General features: G+C 55.9%; 1 protein-coding gene across 2 annotated transcripts; it reads right to left on the bottom strand.

Annotated features, from left to right (window-relative positions):
* Positions 1-16,162, bottom strand: SLC22A11 (solute carrier family 22 (organic anion/urate transporter), member 11). Of its 2 annotated transcripts, XM_011942577.1 has the most exons (10): positions 15,389-16,162; positions 12,600-12,703; positions 9,728-9,882; positions 9,451-9,619; positions 7,211-7,331; positions 6,320-6,435; positions 3,677-3,891; positions 2,766-2,874; positions 1,683-1,889; positions 1-538 (listed from the first exon to the last, which is right to left on the bottom strand). In XM_011942577.1, the coding sequence occupies exons 1-10, from the start codon at positions 15,779-15,781 to the stop codon at positions 475-477; spliced, it is 1,653 nt and encodes a 550-aa protein (XP_011797967.1). In that variant the 5' UTR covers positions 15,782-16,162; the 3' UTR covers positions 1-474. The 2 variants fall into 2 exon arrangements, with proteins under 2 accessions (XP_011797967.1, XP_011797968.1); XM_011942578.1 differs by lacking the exons at positions 2,766-2,874; positions 3,677-3,891 and having other exon boundaries at positions 3-538.
* Positions 16,163-18,645: the final 2,483 nt, after the last annotated feature.

Below are 18,645 nucleotides of genomic sequence, written 5' to 3' on the forward strand. Positions count from 1 at the left end.
TATCTGGCAGCTCTCTCAGCAAGTTCCATTTATTTGGAAGGTGCTAAGATCAGTTCACCCTGATACCTGCCCTGGGAGTGGGTCACGTGATCATTCTCATTTCACAGATGAGGGCTCTGTATGTGGTGGGATGAGATTGGAACCCAGTCTGTGGTTGGCGTGGCTGAGTGAAGGTGTAAAGACATGAGCCTGGCAGGAAAAGGGAGGGGAACCATCTTGTTATTGGTTGGGCATGGCTGCCTGCACAGGCTCCTGTAGGGCTGGGGTAAAGTGGGGCAGGGAGAAGAGGAGTGAGCTGTAGAAGCTGCCTTCAGCCACAGCAGATGGCCATGCTGTCCACTCGGCTGCGGCTGCCTGGCCTCTGCCATGCCAGGCCCTCGAGTTCGCCCAGCTCGCCTCCACCCTCTGATTGGAGAAGAGGCAACTCCTTTCCCAGGAGTCTTTGACTAAAGGGGCTCCATGCAGGCACAATTTCTAGAGCGAGGTACTTTCCACAGTGACGGCCTCTTGCCGGTTGCCCTGGGCTGCTGTTGATTTCCTAGAATAATCCAAAGAAAAGCAGTGCTATGTGATGAAGTGGGTATGCACTTGGGGCTTGGGGCAGAACGGCGGTCGAGTCTTATTGGGGGGTAAACTCTATGGCATTAGGCTTTTACTCCCTTCTGTGTCCCAAGTGTGGGACAGTGCCTGAAACATAGTAGGTACACAACAAAAGACATAGTAGGTAGTACAAAACAAAAATTAAAGAAAAAATGAAGTCCCCTCTTCTCCGGGTCTTTGCAGGTGTCCTTAGGCAAGTTATATAACCCTGCTGCATCTCAGTTTCCTTGGCAAAGTAATTGGACAGTAATAGTACCTCATGTGGTTGTTGCATTGGTTAAATAAGGTGACATAAAACAATAAGAGCTCAATATTATTACTATCATTGTGACCTCAGTCACCATCAGAATTGAGGCCCCGTGAACACTCACCCAGGTCACAAAAACCACATGTCCAGAGTGCTTGCTGCAAGCCTGGCATTTTCCCAGGCACTTTAAAATAATAATTCCCTTAAACCAGAAAACAACTCTGTGAGCCAGGCTGGGTTTTGTTTGTTTAGTTTTTTTTTTAAAAAACACCATTTCACAAAGGAGGAGGCTAAAGCCCACAGAAGTGGTTCTGGCTATAACATGCAGCTAGGGAGTGCTCCCTCATTTCTCCCTCTCAAAGGACGGATGTGAGATGGCACAATCTGTTCTCTGAGGGTTTGAAAAAACTCACCTGTTGATCTGTCTGGGCCTGAAATTCTTTGTGGGAAAATTTCACTAGGACACTTGAGACTATCTGTATCTTCCTTTGTCAGTTTTGCTGAGAGAGGTTAAGTCACTTACCCAGGCAGGTGGGGAATGCGGGCCCAGGCCATCTGGCTGCCGAGCCTGGGCTTTCAACCGTTACATTTTCCTGCATGAGGTATGATCACTTTCTACCCATGAGACTTTGGATAAGTCACTTTTCTCTCTGACTGTAGTAATAGTACGGGGATAGTAATAGTACCTTTCCAGCAGGATTGTTGGAAATATTAAATGGTTTCAGAAACACAGGCCTTGATACTCTTGAGCCTTTGCCCTGGGTGGCTCAGGCCTGTCTCCATCTTGGCCCAGGAGGAAGCCCAGCCCTATGCCCAGGGGTCACAGGTCACTCACTGGCTCTCCAGGTCCTGGATAGTGTCAGGGAGCGGAAGTCCCTGGGTCTCTGGGAGGAAGAACAGCACAACCAGGCTGGAAGCAATGGAGATAACGCCATAGAGGAGAGGAGGCAGCAGGGGCAGGGCTTGGCGGCTCATCAGGATCAGGGGACCCATCATAGCCCCCAGGCGGCCCACCGAATGCAGAATGCCGTCTGCTGTCATCCTGTGGGTGAAGGGGAGGGCCCAGATCCCTGTTATAGCTGGCCCTGTGGCAAGAAGACAGGTTGTCTGGGCCCATGGATGCCAGGGGAAGGAAAGTTGGGCTGAGGGAATTGCCCTCCTTAAGGCCTCCTCTAATGCCACCTCCTCCATGGAGCCTACTCAGATTTTTGCATCTAGTGTTTCAGGGGAAATCTATGGGGTCCACCTCATTTTCCCTGCTCTTGGGCAACTTAAGGGCTTCTCCATGCTCCTGCTAGGCCACTGAGCTCCCAACTCAGGCTTTCCATATGATATCAACAAAACCAATAAATGCTTGTCCAAATAACAAATTTAAAAATGGACAAATGAGTGAGTGGTGGAAAGAACATTGAGCTAAAAGTCTGGAGAGCTGGAGTCCAGTCCTACCCTTCTGCTGAGTCAGCCCTTCACCCCGAGCCTGTTTCCCCAAATATCAAATGTGGGGGTGGCCTAGACTCTAGACCACAGGTTTTCCGCTTGTGTTTTATGATGCCCCTGGGCTCCAAGGAGGTGACTTGGGGCTCTCTTAGGGCAGGGAAGGAGTGGTGGGAAATGAGTTGAGGGTCCCCACTGCCACCAGGGCAGCTCTTGGTCTCCTTATCAGGGTTCTTGTAAGATTCCACCTGGACAGATGACTCTGTGGTTCAAAACGGTGTGAAAACACAGGCCCAGATGTCCCTAGGGCTCTGCTGTACTGCTTCTGTCTGGGCCAAGACTCTCTGTGGGGAGGAGCTGTCCTGGGGGGGCCCTGAGCAGCCCTGGCTGCATTTCCCTGACTACCAGGCCCTTGTTTACCCTCCCCACTGCCCTCCCAGGATGGCTCTGCTGGCCCTGGGGCATGGCCTGCAGCCCAGCTTACCGCAATGGCGTTGGGAAGAGTTCAGCCTTGTAGATGGAGAGGCAGGTTAGGCTTATCCCAAAACATCCCTTTCCCAGCACAGCAAAGACCACACGCAGGGTCTGCAAATCTGGGTACAGGAAGGGGGTGAGAGTGGGGTTGGCCCCGGAGGGTCCCCAGGGGCTAGTCAGTGTGTGGCCAGCCAGCCTGGAGCAGAGGGGCCCCTGGGCTCCCTACAAGTCCCCAGCCCTGATGGCTTGGTGCGGGGCTGCCCAGGGCTGGGGTTCGGGGACGGAGCATAGGATGTGATATCGTGGCAGGTGGACCTGAGGGGCACAGGCAGAAACCCAAAGCCTGCCCCCCGCTGCTCCTAGGGTCCCGAGGTGCCTATTGCTGTGAAGGAGACAGCGCCAGGCCCAGCCCACAGCAGCTTCCCTGCTGCCCCCAAGCCTGCCTGTGTGGGGAAGGCAGAAGCCCTGCCTGGAGGCGGAGGTCTGGGCCACTTTTGGCTGCAGGCCTGGCATCCCCAATGTGTTGTTCCAAGCAGGCACCTGAACTGCTGGGAGGGGCTCGCCATTGCCAGTTTCCTTGCAGCTGCTCAGAATTTGGGCTCTCGCTGCAGCCTGCAGGGCCCCGGCCGCCTCTGTCCTCATTCAGGCCTTCCCCGGCCAGCCGCAAGGCACCCTCCTGCCTTCCTCCCAGCTCTGCTGCCACCACAGGACATGCGGCCCTGTCTTTTTCACCCAGTCTCCCACCCTGAGCAATAAAAGGAGACACGGAGAGGGATTCCAGGTCCTCGCAGCCTCCCTCTTTCAGAAAGAAGACAGGGAGGCAGCTCCTGGGGCCACGGAGGGGATGTGGCCCCACACTGAGAGCAGTAGGGTGGGCGAGGAAGCAGGGCCCTGTCCCACCACCCAGGCCTCCCGCCTCACCTTGCGGCACCAGCATGTTGGCCAGAATGGCGAGGCCGGCCATGACCTGGGAACCTGCCTGGATGGTGCGGCGGCCAAGGAAACTGAGCAAGAGGGCAGTGGTGGCCCGGCCCAGGAAGTCCACGGCCCCGAAGAGGACCTGGAGGAGGAAGATGTCACGGCCCAGGCTCTGCAGGTCGAAGACCAGCCCGTAGTAGGAGATCAATAGAGAGAAGCTGCGGGCAAGGCTGGAAGTCAGGCCCCTGCCCTGCCGGGGAGAGGGCGCCCCAACATTAACAGCACCTCCCACCAGGAGCTGCCTGGAAGGACACGGCCAACCCCGGAGGACAATCCCGGGCTTATCTCGGCCAGCTGTCCCAGAAGCCTGCTAAACTCAGGACACAACCCCAGGGTCAGGCTCTTCCAGGAAAGGGCAGGCAGGGTGGTGCCCCCATCCCTTCACATACGGGCTTTGGGTCAGGGGCAGTGATAGACTGGGGCATCACCTCTCTGGCTCCCTGGCTGGGAGACTCGGCCCTCTTCAGGCTGGGACCAAGCCTGCCCTCGGGGATCTCTGAGCTACCCCTCACTTCTGGCCTAGCCCTCTCTGACTTTGATTCCAATAACCAATCACACTGTGCCAGTTCCTTTGTTTTGGAAGATGGGAATCATGGCAGGATGGGGCCTTGCAGGAGTCCCTGGGCTGCACTGCCCAGACCACATTCAGGATGGGAAGCACGTCCCCCAGCCCCTGGGAGTGCTGCCCCTCCTCTGGGGTGAGCAGCCTGTGACTGCTTCACGGGGCAGAGGGACCACCTAGAAGGGCCCCAGCTTCCATGCTCCCAGGGGCTGGGCCAGGCCCAGGTGGAGACGGGATTTGGATCCACAAGTGGCTGCAAGGTAAAATTCTTCTCTACCAAGTTTAAAATCTGTGACCCTCCCTGCTCAACCCAGACACTCCTCCCAGCCCTCCCCTGAGGGGTCACCTGATTGCATCACCCAATAAACATTGGACAACACCAGCCCAACCACGGCAGAGTAAAATCGCAATTCATGCACAAGCCGCAGTGTTTCATGAAGTTTATGTGAGTGACGTGAGAGTCACTTGGCTGATGCTCAAAAGCGGCCGACGCTGGAGCCTTGGACAGATAACAACTGGGTTAACAAGTCAAGACAAGAAAGCCTGCAAGGTCACCCGCTTCAAAGCCTCTGATTTGAATAACAAAGGTTGCAGAGCCGGCCCCTGAGGAATCCTGGAAGGTTGTTTTTTTTCTTTTTTTTAAACTGGTCCTGGGTGTTTGCAGCAAGAGCAATTCTTCTGATTTATCAGAAAAAAATTGAAGATTTTTAAAAAAGGCATTTGATCTATCTTTGTTCTAAGATTAGTAAATATTTGCCATCATAACCCATATGTGGTTAAATATAGCATAAAAGAAACGTTTTCCTAAACTTTAGTTTTATTTCAAGATAAAAGTCCCAGTCAAACCTGGTCCTAAGGTTTTTTTCTTTGCTCTGTCGTCCAGGTTGGAGTGCAGTAGCACAATCTCAGCTCAGTGCAGCCTCTATCTCCTGGGCTCCAGTGATCCTCCTGCCTCACTTTTTGATTTTCAGTAGAGATAAGAGTGCCTCACTATACTACCCAGGCTCGTCTTGAACTCCTGGGCTCAAGCGATCCTTCTGCCTCAGCCTCCCAAAGTGAGGGATTACAGGCTTGAGCACCACGCCTGACTGGTCCTTGCTTTTTTTTTTTTTTTTTTTTTTTTTGAGACGGAGTCTCGCTCTGTCCCCCTGGCTGGAGTGCAGTGGCACCATCTCGGCTCACTGCAAGCTCCGCCTCCCGGGTTCCTGCCATTCTCCTGCCTCAGCCTCCCAAGTAGCTGGGACTACAGGCGCCCGCCACCGCGCCCGGCTAATTTTTTGTATTTTTAGTAGAGATGGGGTTTCACCGTGGTCTCGATCTCCTGACCTTGTGATCCGCCCACCTCAGGCTCCCAAAGTGCTGGGATTACAGGCGTGAGCCACCGCGCCCGGCCTGGTCCTTGCTTTTTAATATGATCTTTTGGACGTCAGCAGAACTGAATTTGTTTTAAGGGCCTTTTCCTGGGCCCAGATGACCTTGGGTGGGCCAGGGTCTGGTCGTGCGGGCCCTGGGCGGTGACAGTACCAGTAAGCCAAGTGCTAGCTCAGCCCGGTTCCAATGCAGGCTCTATCATCTTGGGCTTGTTGCTTACCCCTCTGGCATCCCCTTTCCCCATCAGTGAAGTGGGGTTGCATGGAGGGGTCAGTTAATGCAGGTTCACCCTCTGGGAGCATGGCCATGGTTTCTAGGAAAGTGGTAAGTCTCTAATGCTGACAAACAGTGCTACTTCTCGGCCACAGCTGGTCCCCTGGCTTTAGGGACCTTGGCCCTACCCCTGTCTTGGGACCTCCCTGGGACCCTGGGACCCCCAGCCTTTCCCTCTGGCTTCCTGCAGATGGCAGCCTCCAGACCCCACCAGTGCACAGTCCCTCTCTGTGGTCTGCCAGGACTCCTGCCTCCTGGGGCTGCCTGCGTCCTGTTCCAGACAGAAATGCACCCCCTTGAGGCCTGTGGGTGCTGTTTCCCCCAGACACCCTGCCTCCTGTCCCAGCCCTGCCTTGGGGAGGGACGCCAGGACGGCGTACTTCACCACCAGCATGGCGCAGCTCCTCCAGCGGAGCACGGGCACGCAGAACAGGTCCAGCACCGACCGCGGCTCCTTTGCAGAGGCTGCCTCTTCCTCCATGCTGGACATCAGCACCTTCCGGGGAGAATGGGGGCACTGTGAATGGTGGGGCAATGGCCCCGCCCACCCCCTGTGCCAGAGAAATGTCCAAGTGGCCAGAGTGACCGGGAGCCTGTCCTGGGCCTCAGCCTCTGGAAGCCGGATCTCTAGGGGAGGGGGCAGGGATGGAGCAGAAAAAGTTCTCTCCAGGCCCTGGCTCTTCTGCAGGTTTGACTCAGCCCTGGTCCTCTCAGCTCTAGCTTGCCCGCTTCTGGAAGTCTTCCTTAATCCTCCCGCCCCATCTTCACTCTAATCTCTGGCAGCACCTGCTTCCTGAAAACAGCTACCTTCAGATAAGCACATTCTGTTTCCCCAGACACATCGAGAAGCCCGGTGAGGTGGGTGTGTGCTACGTGCGGGTGGAGGTGGTGGGTGATAGAGGTGACGGTGTGGGCGCTGTTGATAATGACAGTGCTGTTACTGATGGTGACGATGGTGGTGAAGGTGGTGGAGATGTTTTGCAGAGATGGTGGCTGTGGGGTTAGTGATGGTATTGGTGGTGCTGGTGGTGATGGAGTGATGGCGGTGAAGGTGATGGTGGGTGTGGACGGTGGTGGTGCTGTTGGCAATGGTACTGGGATTAGTGGTGGTGGAGGTGTCTGTGTGGAGGTGGTGATGGAGGTGTTGGTGGTGTCTGTGGAGATGCTGGTGGTGGTGCTGGAGTGGGTGATGCTGATGTTGGAGGCCACATGGACGATCCATCAGTGCATACCCTGTCCCAGGTCAAGTCTCACAGACAGCAGCATCTCACCTCTATGGTCAAGTTCTTGGCCTCCTTGTGGCCATTTATCCTGGCCACCTTTCTGAGCTCCTGAAGCGCTTGGTCTGGTTTGCCCTTAATAATCAGCCACCGGGCGGATTCTGGCAGCCACCTGTAAGGAGGCAGGTGTGTAGCTGGGGTGCATGCTGGGCTCTTCCCAGGGGCGGGGTGGAAAGGGCCAGTGGGCACAGACCCTTCAGCTGAGATGAATGACGAGTAGGCAGATGCTTCTGTGCTGCTGCTGTCCCGCCATGAGCCTGGCAGTCCCCGATGGTTTCAGAATAAAACTGAGTCCCAGTGCCTGGCAGCCCACCTTCCTGCCTTCCTGAGCGAGCCACCTCCATCTGGCTTGCCTGGCTACTGGGGCCTGCCTACGTGAGTCCTGCACACAGCCAGGGCACAGGTGGCCTGGGCATGGGTGTCCCTAGAGTTGGCTGCTTCACCAGTGATTCTGGGGCCATTTCTAGGATAGAAAGGGCACTTAGTACTGTTTTTTTTTTTTTTGAAACAGAGTCTCGCTCTGTCACCCAGACTGGAGTGCAGTGGCACAATCTCGGCTCACTGCAACCTCTGCCTCCCAGGTTCAAGTGATTCTCCTGCCTCAGCCTCCCAAGTAGCTGGGACTACAGGCATGCACCACCATGGCTAACATTTTTGTATTTTTAGTAGAGACCGTGTTAGCCAGGATGGCTCGATCTCCTGACCTTGTGATCTGCCCGCCTGAGTCTCCAAAGTGCTGGGATTACAGGCGTGAGCCACCACGCCTGGCCTGTTTTATTTATTTATTTATTTTTTAAAGCATGTTTAAAACATTTCCAGGCAGAACCAGGTGATTTTATAAAACCAGTCTGTTTCTCCCCAACCTCAGGAGCAGATAGGCCAGAAGCATTTTGCTGGTGGAAGGCACAAGATCTGCCCAGCCCACTGACTCTCAGCCCTCTTTGCAGGGAATCTAAGAAGGACTTCTGGAGGCAGTTTGACGTAGTGGTGAAGAGTTAGCCTGCCTGGGTTCAAATCCTGCCTCTGGCATTCACCGGCTGTGTGTGACCCTGGGTGAGTGACCTAACCTTTCTAGGTCTCGGTCCTTCATTTGAAAATGGCGGTAATGGCATCATCTTTCTCATTAGAAGATATGTTAGTAAGCGCCTAGTACACACCTGATCAGTATGGCAGGGATGGCCTAATTATTGTAAGGGATGGCCTTCCTCTTCACTTACTGATCTGTGTATGAAACGTAAGCTCCATGGGGCCCCTGGTTTTTGCCTGTTTTGTTCACTTGTGTGTCCCTAGCACCTAAGACCCTCTGCACCTATCTGTGTCTCCTTCCTCAGTGCCAATCCAAGGAGGAATTTCCATACCTCAGGGATTTTTGCAACCCCTAAAACTGTAGTGACAACGATCTATTTTCATATCCAATGTTGGTCCGCCCTGTATGTGAAGGAGTGAAGCCGGTGGGTGGGGGCTGTGTGAGCGTTGGGGAGGGACGATGCTCACAACCTCAGCCCAGGGGACGGCGGTGGTGGGGCCTGGGGGCTGGGAGAGCGGCTGCTTCCACTGTGGCCGAACTTCGGCCCAGTGCCCCTGGATCTTCCAGTTTTTCCAGAGAAGGCAAAAATACTGCTTTTGTTTGTTTTAAAAATCTTCTGGGTTTTTTGAGACGGAGTCTCGCTCTGCCGCCCAGGCTGGAGTGCAGTGGCCAGATCTCAGCTCACTGCAAGCTCCGCCTCCTGGGTTTACGCCATTCTCCTGCCTCAGCCTCCTGAGTAGCTGGGACTACAGGCGCCCGTCACCTCGCCTGGCTAGTTTTTTGTATTTTTAGTAGAGACGGGGTTTCACCGTGTTAGCCAGGATGGTCTCGATCTCCTGACCTCGTGATCTGCCCGTCTCGGCCTCCCAAAGTGCTGGGATTACAGGCTTGAGCCACCGCGCCCGGCCAAATCTTCTGATTTTTAAATGTTAGCAACTAGTTACAAATATATTTTTTAAATCACCATTTGAACCAACGCTGTGCCAGCCCATCTTGGCCTGTCTGGGCTGGATGGGAGTCACAGACCTTGGGCTGCAACACTCAGCCTAGGACTGCCAATCTCCAACGTCCCTCCCCAGTGAGGGCCCCGCTCACACCACGGCCCTTCTGTGGCACTGGACCTCCTGCCAGTCAGAGAAGCGAAAGTGAAAGGATACCCTCCCACCCTGGGTCTCCTAAGGAAAAGGTCCCACATCATACTGACCAGGATATCAGGGAGATGGCAAAAAAGGGCACTGATGCTGCCAGCTGGAGGGTCCTCCAGTCCCGCAGGGCAAAGGCCAGGCCACCCAGTGCCGCCTGGCCTGCGCTGAAGGCACATCCCACCACCGTCATGGTGGCCGCCCTCCTGCTGGTCATGGTCCACTCTACCACTGCGGGATGCAGACACGTGCAGGTGAGGCCTCATGCGGCGACCTGAGCCCCATTCTCTCCTGCCACCCCCGCCCCCATGGCAGCAGCGCGCTGAGCTGGGGACTCACTCAGTGTTAGTGAACTCAGAAAGATGCCAGCCATCCCAAAAGCGGCCACGAACCGCAGGCCGCAGTAGATGACAAATGTTGGGGCAAAGATGGTGCTGGTGCCCGCCACGGCCAACTGCAGGCAGCACCAGCTCAGCATCGGCTTCCGCCCAAACCTGTCAAAGGAGAGAAGCACACGGGGCCTGGAGAGGGTCCCTGAGGACGTGGATATGTGGGCAGGCACTTGCCTTCTGGGAGTTCAACAACACCAGGGGGTTTCCTGCAGGAGGCTCATCTTTCTTGGAACTTTTAGGGGTACACTCAGAGTGTTTCTGTTATAAAAGTGGCAGTACCTTGCCACGGGAGGGTGCAGTTCGGTCTCAGTGTTTAAGAACATGGGGTTTGGGGCCGGACACGGTGGTTCATGCCTGTAATCCCAGCACTTTGAGAGACTGAGGCTGGAGGATCACTTTAGGTCAGGAGCTCAGGACCAGCCTGGGCAACACAGTGAGACCTCAGTCTCTACTAAATAAATTTTAAAAATTAGCGTCTGTGGTCCCAGCTACTTGGGAGGCTGAGGAGGGAGGATGGCTTGAGCCCAGGAGTTCATGCCTGCAGTGAGCTATCATCACGCCTCTGCACTGCAGGCTGGACAACAGAGTGAAACTCTGTCTCTAATAAATAAATAAAAAAGAACACAGGTTTGGGCATCAGATGCCTGGGTTTGAGCCCCAGCTCTGTCCTTCCTGGGTGACCCTGAGCATGTGACTCGACATCTCTGAGCCTCAGTTTCCCCATCTGTAACACAAGGGCATCCGTAAGGGCATGCCTTACAGGGCTGCTATGAGAATCGAGACACTGGGCAAGGGGCTGGAGAGTGAGGAGGCTGAGACTTTGCAAGGCACTGCTCTCATCTGTGCACTATGAAAGGGGTCCTCATGGGGCAATGCAGAGCCCTTGGCCCTGCCCGAGTGCCCTGGGCCGCAGTGGCCTCCAGGCTGGCTGAGCCTGAACTGGAGACTGCATTTAGTGCCACTCAAGCCCGTGCTACTCAGAACGGAGATGCGAGGTGGACCTTGGCCATGCCTGTCTGAGCAGCATCCGGGAGCAAGGATGCTCGTTTTATCCTCACGACAACTGTGTGGGCAGGTGCGAGGCCCCACTGCTGGGGGAAAACTGAGGTCCAGAGAAGGGAAGAGATCTACCTTGTAGAACAAGACTGGGCGTGGTAAGGCTGGGATTCAGACCCAGGTAGTCAGACCCCAGAGCCGGTAGGGTGGTGGCAGGAGGGAGCGGGAAGGCAGTCCTCCTTTCCTAAAATAATGGCTGCATGTCTGCCACGGTGCTGAGCTGGGCTCTGGGGCACAGTCCCTGGGTTCCTGTGTGCTTGTGGGGACATGGACAATAAACAAGACTTAAGCCAGCCAGTCATGGTCAGAGCCAGGCACTGTGATGAGGGAAGCAAGGAGGGGTTGGGATAGTCATGCCTGCGGCTGGGCAGGAGTCTCTGGCTCTGTGGCCTGGGAGGGCCTCCCCAAGGAAGAGCATTGAGCTGTGGCCTGTGTGTGGGCACCAGGCAGCACGGGCAGGAGTTTCTGGTTGAAGCACAGTCACTGAGGCGCTCTGCAGGGGTGCAGGGGGCTCCAGGAGGAGGCTGGTGGAGCTGGGGGTGGGAGGATGCCCAGCGCAGGGCAGGGGGTGGGCAGAAAGGGACTGTCCTCAGTGCAGTGGGGCCCTTGGAGGACTTCCGGCCAGCTTTTATTGACCAGATCAACCTCCAAGATTTTGCAAAGTCACTCAGTGCTGTGGCAGCGTGGACGGCCACTGTAGAGGACACCTGCGAGGGGTTGCGGCCTGCCTGGTGGGAGGAGATGGTGGCTCAGGCAAGCGGATGCTGTGGCAGGGAGGGGCTTGGGCTGAGTGCGTCCTGGAGGAAGAGCCAGGCGAGTGTGGGGTGAGGAAGGGAGGCCAGGGGACAGCGCAGGTGCAGAGGGGCCCATGGGTCGGGGATCCGTGTCCTCTGATGGAGGCTGCTGGGGGAGTGAGTGGGGTGGTGAGGAATCAGCAGCTCAGCTCCCACAACAGGAAGAGAGGGAGGAGGGGGAGCAGGAGGAGGGGTAGCAGGAGGAGGGGGAAGGGGAACAGCTTCCTGGGAGGTGGAAGGAAAACCAGCAGTGAGGATGTTCTGGAAGCCGAGAGAAGAAAGTATGTCACAGAGAACGCTTCTTCCCGCCAGCAGGCCTGGGTTTCAGTGTCACCTGGTATGAGACGTATCCAGTCCTGCCGGCCGGCCCCGGCGTGCCCATCACTTGTGCCCTGTTCCTTAGCCCCCCTCACGTTCCAAGGTGGCCTAACTTACTCACCTGTGTCCTGAGCCCTGCTTGGCTCCAAGCTGGGGAAGAGCAGACACTTGTCTCCCAGCCTCCCTACCGCCCCTTCCCCCATCTCTGCTGGGCGTGTCCCTTGCACCTGGCCAGTGTTTGGCCCACGTGAGGCTTCTGGAAAGGCTTTGAGACTGGGGGACAAAGGACAGAGGAGAGGAGGATGGGGAGCCAGGACAGCTCTGCGGCACAGGGTCCAAGCCCGGCCACATGGAGGAGGCCTATGGCCATCTGGCTGGAGCATGGAAGAGGGAATGGGGGCAGTGGGAGATGGTCTGGGGTGGCCTCCCTGTGAGGGGAACCAGGCCAGGGTCTGGGGGAACTTGCTGAGGTGGGGACCCGGAACAGTCTGTGGGTTGGTGGGGATGGCCAGGGGAGGGAAGAAACAGAGGAGGCAGGAGGGAGATGGAGAGGGGGATGGGGTGCTCGCCTGACATTTCTGAACCTTCTGCCCCACAGTCTTCAATTCTGTTTTGAGGGAGCTGGGGGCTGGGAGGAGCGGAGGCACTCACCGATAGGAGACAAGGCCCCAGATAAAGGAGCCCACCAGGATCCCAGACATGAAGATGGACTGGCTCAGGGGCTTCAAGCCCTGGGAGCTGCACACCAGGTCCCACTGCAAGAGGAGGGTGCAGTGGCTCAGCTCAGGGGGTGTGGAATTGTGGGGCTGGGTGTGGCCGAGGGACTCCTGGCCAGCCTGAGCCCTTGGGGCCAGCCACCCACACTAGGGTCCCTGGACTCCCAGTGCCAGTCACAGAGGTAGAAGAGACCTGCTGACCATGGGGCTACAACCCCCACGGGAAGCCCAGCTGCAGGACAGAGTGCGGCCTGGCTGTGTGTCTGCCGGCTGTGCGGAGGCCTCTCCACAGGGCCCAGTGGCCCCTCACGCAGAGGACAGACTAATGGGCAGCAGGGCCTTGACGGGGCAGAAGTGGTATGAAAATGAACAATTTCTTGGTAAAAAGAAGTTCGGCAGGCAATGCGTGGCTGTGTCCGGCAGTACCTGGCAGTGGTGGGCAGTGAGGTGGCAGGCAAGGTGGGCAGTGGGAGGCAGGGGCAGGGAATGGCTGGCAGGGGTGACATGACAGGCTTGGCTTCCACCTCTACTGAGTGCTGGCCAGGTGGATGTGGCAGAGCCACTCCCTCAGCTGGGCTATCCTCTCCTCTAGAGACGGAGCCATGATCTGGTCCTCTCATCAGCAGTGAGGGTGACTAGAGAGAGCTTGGCACGGTTCGCTGGGATTTTTACAGTGGCTTCAGCCCAGGACCGGTCATCCTTTGCCTGAACACCCCACACCCGTCCCCAAGCCCGTCCTCCACTGAGGCCCAACAGCTCCCCCCACCTCTCTCCCCTCCCACCCGGGCAGCTGCAGTAGCATCCAGCGGGTCCCCCATGCCCTCACAGAGCTTCTCCATCATGCAAAGTGACCTCTTGAAAATGCAAGTCAGACCAAATCACTTCCATGCTCCAAACCCTCCAATGAGGATGACAATGATGAGGTTCTTTGCATTTAAAAGAAAATTCCAGGCACAGTGGCTCATGCCTGTAATCCCAGCACGTTGGATGCCGGGGCTGGAGGATCCTTTCAGCTCAGGAATTCAAGACCAGTCTGGGCCATGTAGTCAGACCTTGTATCTACTAAAAATTTTAAAAATTAAGCCAGGTGTGGTGGCTCATGCCTGTAATCCCAGCACTTTGAGAGGCCGAGGCGGGTGGATCACCAGAGGCCAGGAGTTCAAGACCAGCATGACTAAAACCCCTTCTCTACTAAAAATACAAAAATTAGCCGGGAGTGGTTGTACATGCCTGTAATCCCAGCTACTCGGGAAGCTGAGGCTGGAGAATCGCTTGGACCCGGGAGGCGGAGGTTGCAGTGAGCTGAGATTGCACCATTGCACTCCAGCCTGGACAATAGAGCGAGATTCAGTGTCAAAAAAAAAAAAAAATTAGCTGGGCATGGTGGTATGCACCTATAGTCCTAGCTACTGGGGAGGCCAAGCCACAAGGATCACTGGAGGCTGGGAGTTAGAGGCTGCAGTCAGTCATATTTGCGCCACTACACTCCAGCTTGGGTGACAGAGTGAGACTCTGTCTCAGAAAAAAAAAAAAAAAGAAAATCCCACTTCCAGAGCATGCCCCTGCACCTGCTTCTGGCCCCTTAGCACCTACGCCCAGATGCACTGGGCCTTGTTCAGCTCCTTCAAATCCCAGACATGCTTCTATGCACGACCTTTGCTCTGTGGGGTTCCTGACCTTCACCGATTCCTCCCCTCACCATCCAAGTCTCAGTGTCAATGTTGCCTCTTTGGAGAGGCCATCCCCAACCATCTGCCTGAAGGAGGCTGCCCCTCCTCGCCCCTCACAGCCTTGCTTTTGCCCCCATGCAGACTGCCGGGATTGAATCAGGTTCCAGGACACTCTAGTTGTGAAGCCTGGGACACTGTGTTTTCCTTTTCTCTGTTATTAAATGGGGACTGTCATAGGATACATCCCACAAGATTGTGGCGAGGTTGTGGCAGCAGAGACGCAGTGGAAATGTGTCTGCCACTTCGCAGGTGCAGGGCGAGGGGTGGCTTTGCTGCTAGAAGGGGTTTAGATGTCAACTGAGTGAATTCACCAGTGGAATGGATGCTTCTTGAAGGCTCCCTGCTCATCTTGGAACCGGAGCCCTGATCTGAATCTGGCCCATCATCACCAATCAGGAAATGGGCGTGGGGTGACCAGAAGTCTTTGCTTGGCTAAACTTTAGTCAGGTTCCTGAACCTTCTCCTGGGCCCATCTGGGTGCTTCCTCATAAAATCCAGTTTTAGCAAAGGACCCTGCTGAATCAGTTTAGCAAGAATCCCCTCTGACTCCAGCCTCGATATCCGATCAGGTTCCTCATCCTCCACCCACCTCTAGGGTGATATCTGGTCACCCTGGCCTGTCTCAGCAAGAAGCCTGTTGGGTCAGTTCAGCCAGATCCCCCCTTACCCCTGACTTCCCCCTGCAGCTGAGTTGCCTGGAGTCATGGCTGATGGGTCAACAGGGCCGGGACCAGATGAGGCTGGCGAATGTCCAGGTGCCAGCATTCAGAGGTGCCCGGCCAGGTGACCCCACACTTCCAGGAGCCTGGGCTGGCCCCATCTGTAGACTGATCCCTGCCACCCACTCCCCGGCGTGTGGCTGACGAGGGGCTGAGAGGCTCGAGAGCGAGCAGGGCCTGAGGAGGCGGGTCCCTCCCAGGACTGGACCTTGGAGTCCAACCAACCTGATCCACGACTCTGACCTCCACTCGAGTGGCTCTGGGGGAGGCCCTACCTTGGCCACGATGGTGGAGGTGAAGACGCTGCGGTCATAGACCCAGCCGTCCACACACGGCTCCGTGTCGGCCTCACTCCAGCTGGTGGCCGTGGCATTGGGGTCCAAGAGCTGCCACTGTGGCTGGCGGAAGCGGCGGCATTGGTGGGGCTCCCAGTTGGGGCCTGGCGGGATGGAGATGGTCAGAAGGGCCTTGAGGGTCATGTTTGCGGGAACCGCAGAGCCGTTGTCCAGCAGGTGTGTCCAGCATCGGTGGCCTGGGACAGCTGCTGAGAAGTTCTCCAGGAGCATCTGGGAAGGTATCACGAGGCAGGGGAGGATGAAGGTGAGGACCTGCAGGGTCTGGAAGAGGCCCATGCCTCCGGCTTGCTCCAAGAGCTTTGAGAATGCCATGAACGGAGCTGCCTGGGCTGAGCGGACAGCTGACCTAACTGCTGTTTGAAACTGATTACAGCCACAAGATCCGGGGCCACCAAGACCTTCTGCCCTCCTACCCCTCAGCTGGGTTGAGGGTGGAGCACTGTCCAATAACCAGTTGAGTCGGTCCCAGGAAACCCTATGATGCCTCCGGGAAATTCCTCCTTCTCTTGTTTCCAGGAGTGATTGTGGATGCCCCAGCACTCTGCGGAGGGGGTAACGGGACTAAGCTCACTCTACTCGGGCTGCCTGGGGCATCCGAACTGCCCACCAAGTGTGGACCAGAGGGCTGAGCCACCTTCTGAGTTCTCCAGCACCAAAAGTGAAAGTCAGGCAGATTCTATTAAAAAAGACAGGATGCTTTGATGTTACTGAATTACAGTTTGGAAGAAATATCAACTGGGCTGTTGCCTCACTGAGTTGGTTAAAGTTTAATCTCAGCGTGGGCTTCTGAGTGAGGAAGGCAGTTCATGTCTCAGGACCTGAGGCCTCAGCCACTCCCCGCTGGCCAGTTGATCTCATTCTTAAATCTTTAGAACCTTCTACGCAAGGCCCTTTAAATCAGAAAACGGTCAGCCTAAACTTCATCCCTTCTGACAATTGTTCAAGGCTCTGAAGCCAGATGTGAGGCCTGGGAAGGGCCTTCCCTAGCTGGGGAGATGGTGCAGGTGGGCGTGGGAGAGGACGTGGGGTGGGCATGAGCTGGCAGGAGGGCCCAAGTCTGTGCTCTTTTCTTTCCTGATGTGAACCTCCTACCAGGCAGTGCCGGGGAGACCAGCTTGCAGACTCACTATTTCGGGAAGCTTCTATTCCGAGGTTTTAGGTTGCCTTTATTAGACAGTAAGCTCCCCCAGTGGAAACCATGGCTACCATTTCCTGGCTTCTCTTTGAAGCCCCTCGTGGGCCCGCAGCTGAGCAGGCGGGCAGTTGGGGAAGTGAGCAGAATCACGACGCTGTGACCTAGCCTCTGAGGCCAGCCCCGTTTCTAGGCTCTGCACAAGGTAGAGTGAAGCCAGCCCTCCCCCAAGGCCATCTGGGTGGTGCCTCTTAGTGTGCTCAGCTCTGGGCTGACCTCACTGCCTGCACCCCTTCCTTCACTCCTTATGGCAGCCCAGGAGAGAAACAAGGCAAATTCCCTTAAACAAGGAAACTGAGGCTCAGAGAGGACAAGGCAGCTCGCCCAAGGTCACTTGCCACAGTCCAGATCGGAGCCAGACGCCACAGCCTGAGCTTTCTCCGATGTCCCTGGGCAGCTGCCGTGTGGTCTCCAGCCTGTCATGGACCAAATCCTGGCCAAAAGCTAGAATTCAGGATTTGGGTCAGAATGAGGGCCAGCCCGAAGTCACCTCCCAGAGTGCGAGAGGGAAGCGGCTGAGTCAGTTCTGGAGAAAAGTCCGAGAAGTGCTGGAAGTATGGGTGAGGTGTGGGTGGGTGTCTGGACCCTGAACCTCTGAGAACCTCCCTGGAGGGCTTGGGGAACTTGGCCAGGAAGCTGGGGAGCCGGATTCTAGGCCTGGGCTTCAAAGCTGGGACTCCTTCCTTCTTCGGCCTCTCCAGGCAGGAAACCGTTACGAATTTTAAAATCGCAGAAAGAGAGGGACTGGGGGAGGTGGAGAACCAACCCAAATTAAAGCCCAGGAGGCCGCAGGAGAGGGACTCCTTGGACAGAGACCCAGTCCAAAACAACCCAAAGGCCTAATCTAACGTGCAAAGAATTGCACCCTATTCCTGTTTTGAGCAAGCACCGTGCTGTTGGGGGTAGGCCTGGCCCTGAGACGTGGCCTTCCTCCTCTCTCTGGCTCCTGGCTTCTCGCCTGCAGAGTGAAGTGTGTTGCTGTGTTGGTGTTTGCAAACCTCAGCATGTGCCAGAAGCCACTGGGGTGCTGGCTAGAACGCAGTTTCTTGAGCGTCTGCTGCAGGGTGGGCTGGGCCCAGGAGTGCACGTTTTAAAGTAAGTCCCCAACTGATTGCACCACACCGGGCCTGGGCCTTGCTTTGAAAATCTCTGGGCTGGAGGTGGCTCCTGGAACCCAAGGTGTCCAGGAAGCCCTTCGATTCTTTCTCCTTCCTCCGTCCATATGCTTTCACGTTTTTTCTTCTTCCCTGCCCTTTGCCTGTCATGGACACCCCTAGGCTTTGCTTACAGCAGAAGGTCAAACCTCCTGGACTTGCCAGAAGGCTCCCGGAATCTCCAACTGACTTTCCACTTCCAGGCCAAGGAATTTTTCATTTGTATTTTCTGTTTTTCTGGGGCTGCTGGGGGCAGGGCTTGGTGCAGCTGCTCTGCCACCTGGCGGTCACACCTGGGACTGTAGCCTTTCCCAAACTAGGCACATCTTGCCCAGGTGCCCATCCTTCAAGGGTCCTCAGGCAGGGGTGGGGAGAGAAGGGCTTGGGGAGGAAGGCAGGCAGCCCCCGATTATAGTCATCAAGCCCTCCGGGGTGCCTCATTAAATTAATTTGTGTAAAGTAAACCCCTGTTATTCATAGAAGTAGAGTTGCTGTGGAGTTGACCTTCCTAGCCCAGGTTTCCCATCAATTAAACCAAAGGCCAGCATGGCTGCCAAATGACCTTAGGCGGTTGCCTTACCTGCTGTGAACTTCAGTATCTCCATCTCTAAGACAGGGCCTTCCACTTAACGTAGTAAGATTAAATTAGATAATTAATGGGCCTGACAATAAATACTAGCCACCACAATCACCATCACCACAATCACTACCACCATCACCACCATCACCATCACCACAATCACTACCACCATCACCACCATCACCATAATCACTACCACCATCACCACCACCATCACCACAATCACTATCACTATCACCACCATCACCAT

This window comes from Colobus angolensis, unplaced genomic scaffold (assembly GCF_000951035.1).
Source record: "Colobus angolensis palliatus isolate OR3802 unplaced genomic scaffold, Cang.pa_1.0 Scaffold21, whole genome shotgun sequence".
In the NCBI taxonomy this organism is placed as follows: Eukaryota; Metazoa; Chordata; class Mammalia; order Primates; family Cercopithecidae; genus Colobus; species Colobus angolensis.